This window comes from Panthera uncia, chromosome B1 (assembly GCF_023721935.1).
Source record: "Panthera uncia isolate 11264 chromosome B1, Puncia_PCG_1.0, whole genome shotgun sequence".
NCBI classification, from domain to species: Eukaryota; Metazoa; Chordata; class Mammalia; order Carnivora; family Felidae; genus Panthera; species Panthera uncia.
In genome coordinates, this window is record NC_064811.1 from 165,761,056 (window position 1) to 165,776,610 (window position 15,555).

General features: G+C 45.4%; 1 protein-coding gene across 1 annotated transcript; it reads left to right on the top strand.

The window, feature by feature from the left end:
- The first annotated feature begins 8,568 nt into the window (after positions 1-8,568).
- POLR3D (RNA polymerase III subunit D) lies at positions 8,569-14,546 on the top strand. The gene is made up of 9 exons (XM_049631534.1): positions 8,569-8,731; positions 8,939-9,108; positions 10,064-10,107; positions 10,733-10,884; positions 11,044-11,168; positions 11,351-11,519; positions 11,887-12,152; positions 12,838-12,990; positions 13,091-14,546. The coding sequence occupies exons 2-9, from the start codon at positions 8,944-8,946 to the stop codon at positions 13,211-13,213; spliced, it is 1,197 nt and encodes a 398-aa protein (XP_049487491.1). The 5' UTR covers positions 8,569-8,731; positions 8,939-8,943; the 3' UTR covers positions 13,214-14,546.
- The last annotated feature ends 1,009 nt before the right edge of the window (positions 14,547-15,555 follow it).

The following is a 15,555-nucleotide window of genomic DNA, read 5'->3' on the forward strand; positions in this document are numbered from 1 at the left end:
TGATTATTTTATTTTTCTCCATTCTAAACAACACTACAATGCGCATTCTTCTTTTTATTTAAAAAATTTTTTTTAACATTTATTTATTTTTGAGAAAGAGAGCACAAAGAGGAGAGGGAGACACAGAATCCGAAGCAGGCTCCAGGCTCTGAGCTGTCAGCACAGAGCCCAGCATGGGGCTCGAGCCCACAAACCATGAAATCATGACCTGAGCCGAAGTCAGTCGCTTAGCCAACTGAGCCACCCGGGTGCCCCTACAATGCACATTCTTATGGCAAAACTCTTCCCATACCTTAATTGTATTTCCAATAAAATATTAAAGGGTATGGACCTTATTTGGCTACTGACTTAAACTGTTCAAAAACAAACCCCATGTGACAATCGGGCAATTTGAATACTAAGGGGGTATTTGATAGTTTTTAGGAATGATATTCTGATAATAAGATTTTATGGTTATTTTTAAAAAGAATGTGTCCTTCAGAGATACCTACTATAATATTTACAGATGAATGACATGATATCTGTGATCTATTTCAAAATAATCAGGGGGAAGGGGGACACGGGACGGACAGATGAAACAAGATTGGCATGGGTAGATAATTGTTGAAGCTGGGTCCTTGGAGGTCCAATAAACTATTCTCGGCATTTTTGTGCATGCTTGGAAGTTTCCATATTTAATAGTATATCTAAAGTATGATTCCAATGATAACAAAAGCATTTAAGTACCAAGACCCTAGGCACGGGATTCTCACAACAACCTTGAGAGGTGGATCTTTCAGTCTCATCTTGAAGTGGTTGGTGGTGGGAAATGAGACTCAGTTCATAAGAAGTAAAACTAGATTCAAATTCAGGTCTGACTGCAAAGGCTGGGTTGTTCATGGTAGGACACAGAGCAAATAGAGTCTGAGGCAATAGATAGAGGCCGTAAGGAAAAAAGATTTAAGTCTTAATATTATTTGTGCATTTTAAAGACTGAAAATGTTTACGTGTATTTCCCCATGGTTGAACTAAGTGTGGAGATCTCAGGGCCAATGAATGCAAACACATCCAGACAGCTCATAAAAACAACTTTGTTCATTGACATGTGTTGGCAATGACAGGAGTGGGCAGTGACTATTTATAAAAACTGTGTGGATTTCTCAGTGCTTATTTACTTTATTGTTTTGAAATTATGTTTAGACCTCTTACAATCTTCACCACATTGAACGTTTAAAGTTCTTTAGCTGTTTTTTACTTAAAGACTTTATAATTTTAAGACTGGGAAAATGCTGAATTATATTTAAGGACACTGAAAAAGCTACAGGAGAGACACTAATGAAATGTTGGAGGGGCAAAAGGGACTTCAAGGGACAAAAGACCACAAGCAATGAAGAAAGAATCACAACCAAAATAAGAAGTGAAAAGACTAATATGATGAATCCATGGTCCTGGAATAACCACTGAGTTACATCCGAGAGGACAAGCACAATGTAGAAGCTATGGAATACCATTGGGCACTTCCTGGCAAGATACCAGGGACAAGTCTTGACATAGTGTGTACAGAAACTGCTGCCATGCTGCAAAGGCTTCCCTCCACTCACTATTTGCTGCTTACCTACTTACTCTATGAAGCGACTTGCATACAGAGAACCTATAGAGAAGACATACAGACACACAATGCAAAGATAGCTCTTACATCAATGGTGCTAAAGTTAAATCACTGATACAATCCACCAGAAAACAATCCACCCTTATTTCTCCAGCGCACATCTGGATTTGCTACTTGGTCTCAACACAAACTGGAATTCATTCATTCATTTAACAAAAATTTATTGGGGGTGCCTGGGTGGCTCAGTCGGTTAAGATCTGACTCCTGCTCAGGTCATGACCTCGTGGTTCACGGGTTCAAGCCCCACATCGGGCTCTGCGCTGACAGTTCAGAGCCTGGAGCCTGCTTCATGGATTCTGTGTCTCCCTCTCTCCGCCCCTCTCCCGCTCATTCTCTCTCTCTCTCTCTCTCTCCCTCAAAAGTAAATAAAACATTAAATTTTTTTTTTTAATTTATTGGGTGCTTACTCTGTGTGAGACACTGTTTCTGGCAATTAGTATACTGTAGTGGAAGAAGGGGAAAAATCTCTGCTCTCATGGGGCTTACTTTCTGGTGTGTGTGGGGGGGGAGACGGACAGACAAACTCTACAGTCTATTAGAGAAAATATATTAAATATATTAGAGAAAATATAGTGCTATAGAGAAAAAGAAGTCCGTAAATAGGGAAAGAGAATGTCGTGGGGGAGGTTACAATATTTAATAATGCTATCAGAGAAGGCTTCCTTGAAAAAGTGACTCTGGGATAAAAAACCTGACTGAAGAGAGGAGGGGAGCTATGCAGAATTATGTGGGGGAAGGGCATTCCAGGTAGCAGGTGCAGAAGCCCAGAAGAGGAAACACACCAGATTGTTTCAGATACAGCAAGGGGACCAGTGCAACTAGAGCAGAGTGAGTGGGGGGGCGTGTGGTAGGAGTTAAGGACAGAGAGATGGTGGGTGGAGGGATAGATTACGTAGGGCTGTGTAGGCCAGTTTAAATTCTTTGGTTTTTACTCTGAAATGGGAAGCCGCTGGGAAGTTTAGAGCAGAGATGTGACCTAATGTGAAATATGTTAATTATGCTACATTGAGACTAGATGGAGGGGGCCCAGGTGAAAACAGGGAGGCCAGTTAGGAAGTTATTAAAATGGTGACAGCAGAGGCATCTGGGTGGCTCAGTTGGTTAAGCAGTTTGACTTTGGTTCAGGCCATGATCTCACAGCTCATGAGTATGAGCCCTGCATTGACTCTCCTGTAGAGCCTGCTTCAGATCCTGTGTCTCCCTCTCTCTCTGCCCCTCTGCCTCTCTCTCAAAAATAAACAAACATAAAAAAATTTGTTTTAAATAATCACAGCAAAAAAAAAAAAAAAAAAAAATGATGGCCAGGCCCAGGGTGGGATGTCAGTGAAGGTGGTAAGAAGTGGTAAGATTCGGGATAGATCTGGAAAAGCTGACATACTAGATGTGTCACACGAGAGAGAGGAGTGAAGAATAATTGCAAAATTTTTTACTTGAACTGCTAGAGGGATGGAGTTGCCGTGTATGGAGATGGGGAACACTTTAAAGTAGTTTGAGGAGGAGGGGCACCTGGGTGGCTCAGTTGGTTAAGCGGCTGTCTTTGGCCCAGGTCATGACCTCGTGGTTCCTGAGTCCGAGCCCTGTGTCAGGCTCTGTGCTGACAGCTCAGAGCCTGGAGCCTGTTTCAGATTCTGTGTCTCCCTTCCTCCCCCCCCCCCCCCCCCGCCTCTGCCCCTACACCTCTCTCTCTCTCTCTCTCCCTCAAAAATAAATAAACATTAAAAAATTGTTCTATGTAGTTGAGGAACATCAAAAGTTTGGGTGTGAGAGGCACCTGGCTGGCTCAGTTGGTAGAGCATGGGACTCTTGATCTTGGAGTCATGAGTTCAAGCCCCATGTTGGGTGTAAAGATTACTTAAATAAAAATAAAATTTAGGGGCACCTGGGTGGCTCAGCTGGCTGAGCATCCGACATCAGCTCAGGTCACGATCTCACGGTTTGTGGGTTCAAGCCCAGCATCTGGCTCCATGCTGACAGCTCAGATACTAGAGCTTTGGATTGTGTCTGCCTCTCTCTCTGCCCCTCCTTCACTTGTGTTCTGCCTCTTTCTGTCAAAAATAAATCAACATTAAAAAAATAATAATAAATAAACCTTAAAAAGTTTGGGTATGGACACAGGTTTGAGATGGCTCGCAGATATGCAGGTGGAAGGGTGGGCTAGGCAGAGATGCACATCTGGAGTTCAGAGAGGTCCATGCTGAGATAAGCAGTGGGGAGTCATCAGCATTTATCACAGGGGTTGAAGCTGAGAAACTGAACCATTGCCAAAAGAGTAAGTATAGAGAAAAAAGGGACGGGGTCTGAGGACTGAATCCTGAGCTCTCCAATGCACAGAGGTCAAAGACCTGAGGACGAACCAGCAAATAATGGTCTGCAAAATGATGCAAACAAATTAGGGTAAATTACTCATAGAGAACATGCAATGGCTTGAACTTGGATAGCATCTTCATACCACACATTCCTTTTATTCTACAGACACACATCCAAAACAGTTTCTTATTCATTTAGTATTTCCAATGCCCACCGAGAATTCATAGAAATAGGCTTTTGACAGAATGTTTATACCTTCTGAATTCTGCATTAGACCAAAAAAACTGTATTTGCTCTTGAGTTTATTAATTTCATTATCAGACAAGAATGAGATTATTGCCTTTACTATGAAATAGGTAGAAATAAAATGTTATTAATAAGATCGCTAGAACCACAGATGCAATGACATGGGGTTCAGCTGGTAACGATTTACAAGTTTCTTTTGAGGCTAGATAAAAGAATGTACACTGTTTGAAAGAAAATGGAGAGGGAGGTGTTAGAGTAAATAAAGAAAGGAGAATGGTGCCAAAAGTATATTAGTCTAATTAGAGGGAACACTGGAGAATATTCTTAATGGGAAATTACAGTAATTGTTGTTAGGAAGCAAGCCCCAAAATATTAAAGATAGAAGGCTTTCTTCTCTTGTCCTGTTGGGGTGAAAAATTTTGTGGAAATCCAATCAGCATTGCAGGAAGGAAACTGGTTAAATTATGGTGCAAGATAACAATGTGGAGTACTATTTAGCTAATAAAAACTATAAGGTAGGGGCGCTAGGTGGCTCAGTCCATTGAGCATCCAACTCTTGGTTCCAGCTCAGATCATGATCCCAGGGTCGTGGATTAAGCCCCATGTCGGGCTCTGCACTGGATGTGGAACCTGCTTGAGAGTCTGTCTCCCTCTCTTTCTCTCTTTCTCCCTCTGCCCCTCTCCCCCACGTGCACTGGCTCTCTTTCTCTCTCCCTCGCTCTCTAAAATAAAAAACATTACAATTTAGAAGAATATTCAGTAACTCAAAAAATGTTTATAATATATTGTTAAGATGGAAAAAAAGCAGCTTTTAGAACCATATGTAAAACACCTCAATTTAAAAAAATCTACATGCATAGGGGCGTCTGGGTGGCTTGATTGGTTTGGCATCCAACTTGGGCTCAGGTCATGACCTCACAGTTTGTGGGTTTAAGCCCCACGTTGGGCTCTCTGCTGTCAGCACAGAGCCACTTTAGATCCTCTCTCTCCCTCTCTCTGCTCCTCCCCCACTCTCACTTTTTCTCTCTCTAATATAAAATAATAAAAACATTTAAAAAATCTACATGCATAGAAAAACAACTTTGTTTTATTACTACAAGTAATAAATACTTGTTTTAATACTTCAAGCGTATAACAGATGACTTTCATTTTCTTCTGGGTGCTTGTTAAAATTTTCCAAATTTTCTGCAATGGATAAGTATCTTTGTAAAAAACAAAACAAGAAACAAAATACCTAGGAGATACTAAAATGTCTCTGACCTCAGAGCCCAGAGAAATCAAAGCAACTTCATCTAGTGCTCTAGTCAGAAGGTAAGGGCTACTGTGTATAGCTCTATAGGAGACAGGAAGAGTCTTCCTTTGGTTGGGTTTAGTTATCATAAAACCAATATGGAGAAAAGAAGTTGAAAAAAGTCTGGTTAGAAACTGACCTAAAAAATATTAATTTAATATTAACATATTGAGAAATTGGCAAAAAAGTTTAAAATCTTAACAGCCCATACTCAAAAGGCTCCTGGGTGGCTCAGTCAATTGAGCATCCGACTTAGGCTCAGGCTCATGGTTCATGAGTTCGAGCTCTGCATCAGGTTCACTGCTGTCAGCCTGTTATCGCAGAGCCCGCTTTGGATCCTATGTCCCACTCTTTCTGTGCCTCTACCTCTGTTCGTGCTGTCTCTCTCAAAAAACAAATAAAACATTTTTTTAAAAGTATGTGGCAAAACATTATATATTTTATGTACTCTACATTCCTAGTGGTAATGCATATTAGCATGACCCTTTTTAAAAAAAAATTTTTTTTAACATTTATTTATTTTTGAGACAGAGAGAGACAGAGCATGAATGGGGGAGGGTCAGAGAGAGAGGGAGACACAGAATCCAAAGCAGGCTCCAGGCTCTGAGCTGTCAGCATGGAGCCCGACGCGGGGCTCGAACTCACAGACCAGAGATCATGACCTGAGCTGAAGTCAGACGCTCAACCGACTGAGCCACCCAGGTGCCCCAGCATGACCCTCTTTGAAAACAATTCAGCAATACAGATGAAGAACTATAAAATGTACAATGTTCAAAATGGTATAGCCATTGTGGAAATAGTTTGGCAGTTTCTTATAAAACTAAGCATATGCTACCATTCAACCAAATAATTGCACTCATGGGCATTTATCTCAGAGAAATGAAAATTTTTATTTATTTACTTACTTATTTATTTTTTGAGGGAGAAAGCATGAGCAGGGAAGGGGCAGAGAAAGAGAGGACAGAGGATCCGAAGTCAGCTCTGTGCTGACAGCAGTGAGCCTGATGTAGGGTTTGAACCCATGAGGTCGTGACCTGAGCTGAAGTCTGATGCTCAATTGGCTGAGCCACCCAGGTGCCCCTTAATGTGTGTGTGTGTGTGTTGTTGTTGTTTTTGAAAATTTATGTTTATACAAAAACTTGTACATATGTGTTCACAGCAGCTTTATTTGTAATAGCCAAAAACCAGAAACAACCCAGATGTCTTTCAAAGAGCAAATAGTTAGGGGCACCTGGGTGACTCAGTCGTTTAAGTGTCTGACTTCAGCTCAGGTCATGATCTCACAGTTAGTGGGTTTGAGTCCCGTGTCAGGCTCTGTGCTGACAACTCAAGAGCCTAGAGCCTGCTTCAGATTCTGTCTCCCTCTCTCTCTGCCCCTCCCCCACTCATGTTCTGTCTCTCAAGAATAAAAAAAAACATTAAAAAACTTTTTTAAAAAGAGCAAACGGTTAAACAAACCATATATACTCAGCAATAGAAAGGAACGAACTAGTGATACATGCAACAATTTGGGTAATCTCCAGGGAATTATGCTGAGTGAAAAAAGCCATCCCCAGAAGTCACATACTGTATGATTCCATTTTTGAATGAGTTCTACTTTTGAAATAACAAAAGTATAAAAGTGAAGAACAGATTAGTGTGGGCGGAAGGAGGGAGGTGTGGCTATAAAAAGGCAACAAAAAGGCTCCTTGGAGGGATGGAAATGTCTTATATTTCCACTGTACCAATGTCAATATTCTGGTTGTGATATTATACTATTATACTATTTGCGGTATGTTTCTATTGGGGGAAACTTGAGACCTCTGTTATTATTTCTTAAAACCACATGTATACCTACTATCTCAATTTATTTTTTTAAAAAAAAGAGTACATCTTCTTTTGGCCAGTTATCACAAGTCTGAAAAGTTGTCCTATGGAGGGGTGCCTGGGTGGCTCAATTGGTTAAGCATAGGACTCTTGATTTCAGCTCAGGTCCTGATCTCCAGCTGTGTGCTGACAGCACAGGGCCTGACTGGGATTCTCTCTTTCTCCCTCTCCCTCTGCCTCTCCCCTGCTTCAGCTCTCTTCCTCTTAAAATAAGTAAATAAACATTTAAAAAAAAAAAAAAAAAAAAAAGGTAGTCCTACGAATATAATCCAAAAGAAGAAAAAACATTAGATGCACCAGATGTTCACCACAGCATTATTTACGGGGGTGGGGGTGGGGGGCAACCTAAGCGTCCAAATAGGAAAATAGGCAAATCATGACATAGCCATTGAGAATTACATCAGTTATTTGATGCAGCAACAAAGAAATGTTATTTCAAAAGGAAGGATTCAAAATTGTAGTACAATATGACAGCTCTATGAAAGGGATTGTAATATTTTACAGAAGTTTTAAAAGTAGTATTCTATGTGGAATTGTAACAGAAATGTTTTCCTTCCCTCAAACTTTCTGCAGTATTAAGTGATTTTTACATGGTTTGGGGGTGGGGAGAAGAACAGTAAAGTCATCTTTTTTATATTAAATTACAAATGCTGGAACCATCATAAAAGTTCTTTAAATTCTTGCCTCCCAGTCGATCAACCTTCGTTTTTCAGGTTCCGGGCTTGGAACAAGAGTCCGCCACAGCTGCCCTAGCGCTGCGCCCACAGCCCCAACTACAGGACCCCACCAGGAATCCGGGGAAGGGACACCCCCCAAGCGAGGGCGAGGCCGGAGCCCAGAGTACAATGACCACTCCAAGGTCATCATCGAGCCCGCAGCCGCAACTCGGCCGGACCCAGGGATCCTCAACTCTGAGTGCGGATCTCGCTCTCGGCCCCTCGCCCTGTCCGGAGCCGCGACCCTACTGCTCCCAGAGGCTCCGCCACGGCAAATCCCCATATTGGGTCGTGCCGTGCCAAGACCCCCGGACCCTGAGCTGGACGCGTCTACCCACTCGCCGCTGGCCAAGACCCCCGAACGCGGCACCGCAGGGTAACCTACACCCCTCTTCCTTTTTCGCCCTCTCAACCCAGCTTTTCCCGACTCCGGGAAGAACCGGGAAGAGAAGGCGGAGGGGAGCGAGGCGCCGCCGGATAAATACTGTGGCCCGGCCCCGCCCACCGACCTCACTTCCGCCCCGCGGCAAGATGGCGGCGCCCGGACCCTGCCACGCAGACTTCCGCCGGGCGGAGAGACTCAGGGCCACCTGCGGGCCGCGTCGGAGGTGAAGTCGGGACGCACCTGGTGTGGAGCCACAGCTCGGGGGCGCTGGGGTGCGTCTCAGCCTCGTGCCTGACCCGGGTCCTGGGCAGAGGGCTAGCCAAGCTCTCTAAGTGGGTGGTCCGGGGAGTCTTGCCACGTGGAAAGGGAGGGACGCACTGACTGGGGGGGCGGGTAGCCACGTGGGCAGGGTTCCGCCCAGGGTCCGCGTGTCCGCCCCCTCGAGTGACTTTGCTGCCCCTTTCATCCTCTTCTCCCAGGCAACATGTCGCAAGGAAACGCCGCAGGCGAGCCGAGTAGTCCGGGAGGGCCCAGACCCCTCCTCTCTGGGGCCCGGGGGCTTATCGGGCGGAGGCCGGCCCCTCCACTTACCCCAGGTCGTCTTCCCTCCATCCGCTCCAGGGACCTCACCCTCGGAGGAGTTAAGAAGGTACCCGATGGCACCTTTCTAAAGAAACCCAACTACCTTGAATTCCAGGACCTGGGGTTCTACCGATGTTCACGTAGGGCCTGCCTTGTGCCAGGCGTGGCTTTGGGCCTAACAAATCTTGTCCCCAGACTTTGGCCAACAAATTCTAGGGAGCCTGCCCTACCTTTAAGTCTAGATACAGGGTACAAGATGTTGACGTGTTTCTCAGAGATGGCTGAAGGGCCGAAAATCCTAACTAGTTCCCAAGCAACTTGAGCATTGTTTATTTACCTTTTTTATATGTTTTAGACACCTTTAAGAAACCATGGAAGCCAGCAGGCATAAATTTTGCCTGCAGTTTTAGAGTTCCGAATTGGCCGTGGATCCTAAGGGGCAAACTTTTATCTAGAGTGTAATGAATCCTAGGCACAGCATAAGAGGCTCTGTGACCTTTTCTGTTGTGTTTATGACTGTAGATGTAGGGATACCCCTGAAATTGGGGGGTGGGGTGGATAACAAGCATAAAGCAGCCAGTTTTTGAAGACTTGTTTGCATTGGGAAATGCTGGTGGCAGTCTAAGGCTATCATCCGTTTGTGAGTGCTGGCCTACTTCCTACTTGAGCCTTGCTGCTAGACCTCTTTCCTGTGATACTCAATGGTTTCTATAGCTGTTTGAGGACAAGAAGTGAGATTAGATAAATAAGTTTTAGAAATCCCGAGGGCTCTCTTTTCAGAGGGCAGAAGCTGAGGCTGCTAGCTTAATGGTTTTTGGTATACTGTTCCGTAAGCCCACTGTTATCATGACATGCTGTTCTTCCCTCTTAAGTACATGTATGTCTCTGTAAATCACTGGCAACAGTGTGGAATGTAGAGTGGTAGTCTTGGTCCATACAAGATGCCTTTGAGAGTTGTCATTTTTCTCTGTACTTTGGGATCAGAACTTACCAAATCAGTGACTCCCATATTTTACTTTCAGAAAACCTTCACCCCAAATATCATCAGTCGGAAAATCAAGGAAGAGTAAGTAGCTGGGCCTTCTAAAAACTTTCCACTTATTTACTTGCTCTGAATTTCGGTCTTTTGGGAAATAACTAGGTATGTGGCTCAGACATCTAAATGTGCATATTTAGTTTTTTTCACTAGTGATTTTCAACCCTGGCTCCATGTGATTCTAATGTGCAAGTTTTAAAAAAATACTGATGCCTAGAAATCCATTTCTAGAAATGGTGATTTAACTTTTTTGCAATGCAACAGTGATTATTTTTTTACAGCTGGAGTTGAGAGCCATTAGTTTAGACAAAGATGTATCAGGTTTTCACTTATGTTCTTTTGTATTACAACCTTTTGCTTTCAGGCAATTGTAAAAAGTCCACATTGGGGGCAGTCTCTGTAATTCAACGTTTGAGTTATAATTCTAATACAGTTCGTCTCAAGCAAGAAGGTAAAGCAAAGCAAACTGAAAGGGCGCTGCCCCATCAAGTAGAAAAGATACTAGCTAAACTTAGGATTGGGTTCTGTTTCTGATACAGTTACTGGCTCTCTACTTATCCACTCAGGTGGAGGAGCAGAGTGGTGTGAGGAAGTAAGACCAATTCTTTGAGGGGGAGTGAATGAGTGGTTCTCCTTAATCCATTTTCTTTTCTAGGCCCAAGGAAGAAGTAACCATCAAGAAGGAGAAGCGTGACAGGGATAGAGACCGGCAGCGAGAGGGGCATGGACGGGGGCGGGGCCGCCCAGAAGTGATCCAGTCCCACTCCATCTTTGAGCAGGGCCCAGCTGAAATGATGAAGAAAAAGGGTACCAAGCTGCTGGGGTTCCGGGAGGAAGGAATCAGTGGATTTCAGTTCAGACTGCCTGAGAGAAGGGCAAGGGCAGTAAAATTACCTTGCTCCTAGTTTAGTTTTCCTTGCTGTTGGCCTCTTCTGTACCCTTGGTGAACTGAGTGATTTCCTGCAGGGAACTGGGATAAGACAGTGGATGTGTCAGACATGGGGCCCTCTCATATCATCAACATCAAAAAAGAGAAGAGGGAGACAGATGAAGAAACGAAACAGATCCTGCGCATGCTGGAGAAGGATGATGTAGGTACCGGCAGACTGGGAGGAATGGGCTTCTGGGGGGCCGAGCTTGGTGGCAGAACTCTCTGATGTCCTGGAAGCCTGTGAGCAGGAGGAATCTTCAGTTAGAAAAGGCTGAGGTGGGCTGCAGTCCACCTGTGTGTATGCTAGCCAGACCACGTGACCCCCTGTCTCTTCTCTGGTAGTTCATCGATGACCCTGGGCTGAGGAATGACACTCGAAACATGCCTGTTCAGCTGCCGCTGGCTCACTCAGGATGGCTTTTCAAGGAAGAGAATGAAGAACCAGATGTTAAGCCTTGGCTGGGTGGCCCCAAGGAAGAGGACATGGAGGTGGATGTACCTGCTGTGAGAGGTACTCTGTGTCCATTAACGTCTCCTCTCCTTTCCTGTGGATGCCCCCCCTCACCTGAATCCTCCTTAGGAATGAACCTCCCAGACTAATAAGCAGATCCCCCTCCCCCACGTTCTAGCTGTAAAATACATGACCTTACAGAGAGGGTTCTCACTCGCAGAGGGTTCATGCTGCCATGGATCTGTGGGTCAGCCTCAGATAATCCTTTTTAGGTAAGTCCTACAACTCCTGGGTCCTTCTTCATAACCATAACCCTCCAGCTTCCTAGCTGAGTGACAGTGAAGCAGACGAGGATGAAGGGATGGGTACAATGAGAGGACGTAGAGAGTGGCCACTTGATAGCTCTTCCATTTGTTATCTTGGGCAGTGAAAGAGGAGCCCCGGGATGAGGAGGAGGAGGCCAAGATGAAGGTTCCTCCCAGAACAGCCAGAAAGACCCCGAGCCTTCCAAAGGACGTATCTGTGGCAGAGCTGCTCAGGGAGCTGAGCCTCACCCAGGATGAAGAGTTGCTGTTTCTTCAGCTGCCAGACACACTCCCTGGTCAGCCGCCTACCCAGGACATCAAGCCTATCAAGACCGAAGTGCAGAGCGAGGATGGACAGATGGTGGTTATAAAGCAGGAGAAAGACCGGGTATGCTCAGGAGTGAGTTCTGTGAAAATGCGGGGGGACCAGGAAGGGAAACAGCAACCTGTTGGGGAAGCAAAAGTGTGCCACCCAAGCTGAAATGCCAAAATAATACACATTTGTTCTTTCTACCCATGAGGGGCTTGAGGCTTTGTACTTCAACCCCAATTACACGTGTTTACTTTTTACAATGAAATATTTTAAACATGTACGAATGAGAAAATGTCAGCAATTATGAATATTTTGTCCATTCGTTCATCTGTTTGCTTTGGGTTTTGTCGTTCAGCCAACAACAGGCAGCCTTGGGAAAAGGCCTTCTTGAGGAGCTCATTCTAACCTTTGCTGCTGCTGCCTTCCTTTAGAAAAGGTTTCATCCAGGGGCGCCTGGGTGGCTCAGTCGGTTAAGCGTCCGACTTCAGCTCAGGTCACGATCTCACGGTCCGTGAGTTCGAGCCCCGCGTCGGGCTCTGGGCTGATGGCTCAGAGCCTGGAGCCTGCTTCCGATTCTGTGTCTCCCTCTCTCTCTGCTCCTCCCCCGTTCATGCTCTGTCTCTCTCTGTCTCAAAAATAAATAAACGTTAAAAAAAATTTTTTTTTTAAAAATAAAAAAAAAAAAAAGAAAAGGTTTCATCCATGAAGGATGGAGGAAGCGGCTCCTTACCCAGTGTCCATCTCCTGATTCTCTCCACAGGAAGCCAGGCTGGCAGAGAATGCTTGTACCCTGGCTGACCTGACAGAGGGTCAGGTTGGCAAGCTGCTCATCCGCAAGTCAGGGAAGGTGCAGCTCCTCCTGGGCAAGGTGACTCTAGATGTAACGATGGGAACCACCTGCTCCTTTCTGCAGGTGAGAGCCTGTAGGGGTTGGGGATTATCACATGAGAATCATAGGACTGAGTAATGAGCTGTTTGGTTTGTTTCTCCTCACTGTCTCTGTTGGTTGGCAGGAGCTGGTGTCCGTGGGCCTTGGAGACAGTAGGACGGGTGAGATGACAGTCCTGGGACACATAAAGCACAAACTTGTATGTTCCCCCGATTTTGAGTCCCTCTTGGATCACAAACACCGGTAAAATGAGCAGATGGAGGATGATGGTGACTGTGCCCACGGCTGCTGCCTGCTCCAGACGTTTTGTTCTCAAATCTGTGCGACCCAGAAGGGGCCTGTTTAGCCCACCCACTCCAGCCTTTGGCGGCCATTGTCCCAGTTTTCCCCATAGGGCCCACGTGGCTCCCTCCCACAGCAGCTGTGAATGGCACAGTGGCGTTCCCACAGCATGGATCCTGCACATCCTCGCTGCTGGGGGGCTTGTCCCTTCTATTTATTTTTGTATTTATGTCTTATCTCTTCAAATGACTGCACCCTCCCCTGGTAGAGAGGGGAGGGTCTGTGGGAAAGCCCAGTCTCCTTCTCTTGCTGACTGTCTTGTTCTCAGGGTAGGAAGCGTAAAGACTGCTGCTGCTTTTGCTCCCTCCTCCTTCCCAAGAAACCGTGTTGGAGAGAGAGCAGGGAATTTTTGAGTCTGGGACTCAGTGTGCAGTCCCAGTTCCATCAGTTACTAGCTGTGTGACCTTGGACAAACTACCTAACCTTTCTGAGCCTCATACTCCTCATAGGACAAAAATGAGGATAATACCTACCTCACAGGGTTGGTGTGAGGATTAAATGGAATGTTGTAAATGAAAATTCCTTGCACAAGGCCAGATATACACAGTAGGCACTCAATAAATGTTAGTTTCCTTCCCTTTGCCTGAGTCTGTTTTCAAACAAAATAGAGGTTTCAAGAATCTCTTGAGAGAAGTGAATAGAGCTGCTGTATCTCTGCCTTCCTGCTGCACCTCCCATCCCCCCTTGGGCCCTGAGGCTCTCACGGTATAGGTTCAGGCCCTTCTCTGCTCATTTTCTCCTGAGCAGTTAAGTGCTGCCTGTTCACTGTGGTGAGTTGCAAGCCAAAGGTTCTACCAGAGGTGAAGTCAGAGACTCCTCCCAGCTCTCTACACTTGCCTTTGGGTGACATCATGGTCCCGGGACTCCTTCCTTCTATCCCTCAACTCCTCTCCCCTATCCCCCCAACTCCTCCAATAAGTAGCAGTACTCTTTTGACTTCCATTTAAATATTTCCCAACAGAATCCTGTGACCACTCAGAATTATAACCACACTCAAATACTGCTGAAGAACAACCTCTGATAAGACAGAAATTAGGATTTATTGAAGAGCCGCCTCTTTGACACTTGACAGATGACCTCCCACTTCAAAGCTTTGAATTTGAGAGGCCCCCTTCTACCTCCTGTCCTACCGTCACCAGATCTGCATCTCAATCCCAGCTGGCCACAATGGCCTTTGAGTTCATGGGTCTGTGATCTTGTTTCTTGTACCAGGTCATTACACTCTTGATCCTTCCAGTGTGTAGTTTCTGGAGGAGCAGCTTCTCTTCCCTTGTCCACAGGCTGGTAGGAGTGGTAGGAGACATCTTTGGGATTAGGGAAGGCTGCTCGCAGCAGTGTCTGTGGTTGTTAGATGCTGATGTCACAGCTCCCTGTTCACTGTAGTGAGGTGCTAGCTATAGGCTATACCAGAGGTAAAGTCAGAGACTCCTTCCAGCACCCTACAGTTACCCTTGGGTGACATCATGGTCCCAAGTTGGGAGCTTAGCCAACCACCTCTGGAACAGCGATGGACCACACAGGCTCATAAGAGTGCCTCCTCCTGACTTTTAGGTGGTCCCAGAGGTTTTGGATGGATATACCTTCCTTTGGTCTCACCTTTCTGTCCCTCAAGTCTGTTTTTTATTCGTGACAGCTGGGGTTTTCCTGTCCTGAGCCCCTCAAACTGCCTAGCCAGCAGGTATGAGGGGTGATTGAACATTGCCCCTTCTGTAGCTAAGAGGTCACATGAGCTCTGTTGGTAGTGTTGCTCTGGTGTCTTCATTATAAGGGACAGAAGTCTTCTGTGGAGGCATATACCATGAAAGTTCTGTTTCGTCTAACGCTGAGTTTTTGTTCTCTGGGCTTCAGTGCTGTCTTTTAGATAGCTAATGCACTGCCAGTGGGCCTCTTGTAATTCTGTTTCTCTTCTGTTTCTTTGGTTCAAAAAATCTTCTGCTTTTTTGGGCTAACTCAAAGGCCCTGCCTCCTTAGCTGTTTGGTATCTTGCAGTCTTTAGCTCTTTGACTTCTAAGAAAGCTTGAGGAAGAGTGTGTACCACTCTTGCATTATTCATTTCAAGTATCTTAGGGATTGAATATTATGATCCTGCATCAGAGTCCCCGTGACCTGTCTCTATATCCCTGGTGTACAGATTGGAGGTCATCAGTGAAAGTGTGGAAAAAGGTGAAGCAAGTCTGTTTTTTTAATTTTAGAGAGCATGTGCAAGTGAGGGAGAGGGGCAGGGAGAGAGGGAGAATCCCAAGCAGA

Bases quoted from the DNA above. Each gene is read 5' to 3' on its own strand.
- POLR3D (XM_049631534.1), top strand. From the start codon at position 8,944: ATGTCGCAAGGAAACGCCGCAGGCGAGCCGAGTAGTCCGGGAGGGCCC. The intron at 9,109-10,063 runs GTACCCGATGGC...TTTTACTTTCAG, and splicing joins CCCTCGGAGGAGTTAAGAAG to AAAACCTTCACCCCAAATAT. The intron at 12,991-13,090 runs GTGAGAGCCTGT...GTTGGTTGGCAG, and splicing joins CCACCTGCTCCTTTCTGCAG to GAGCTGGTGTCCGTGGGCCT.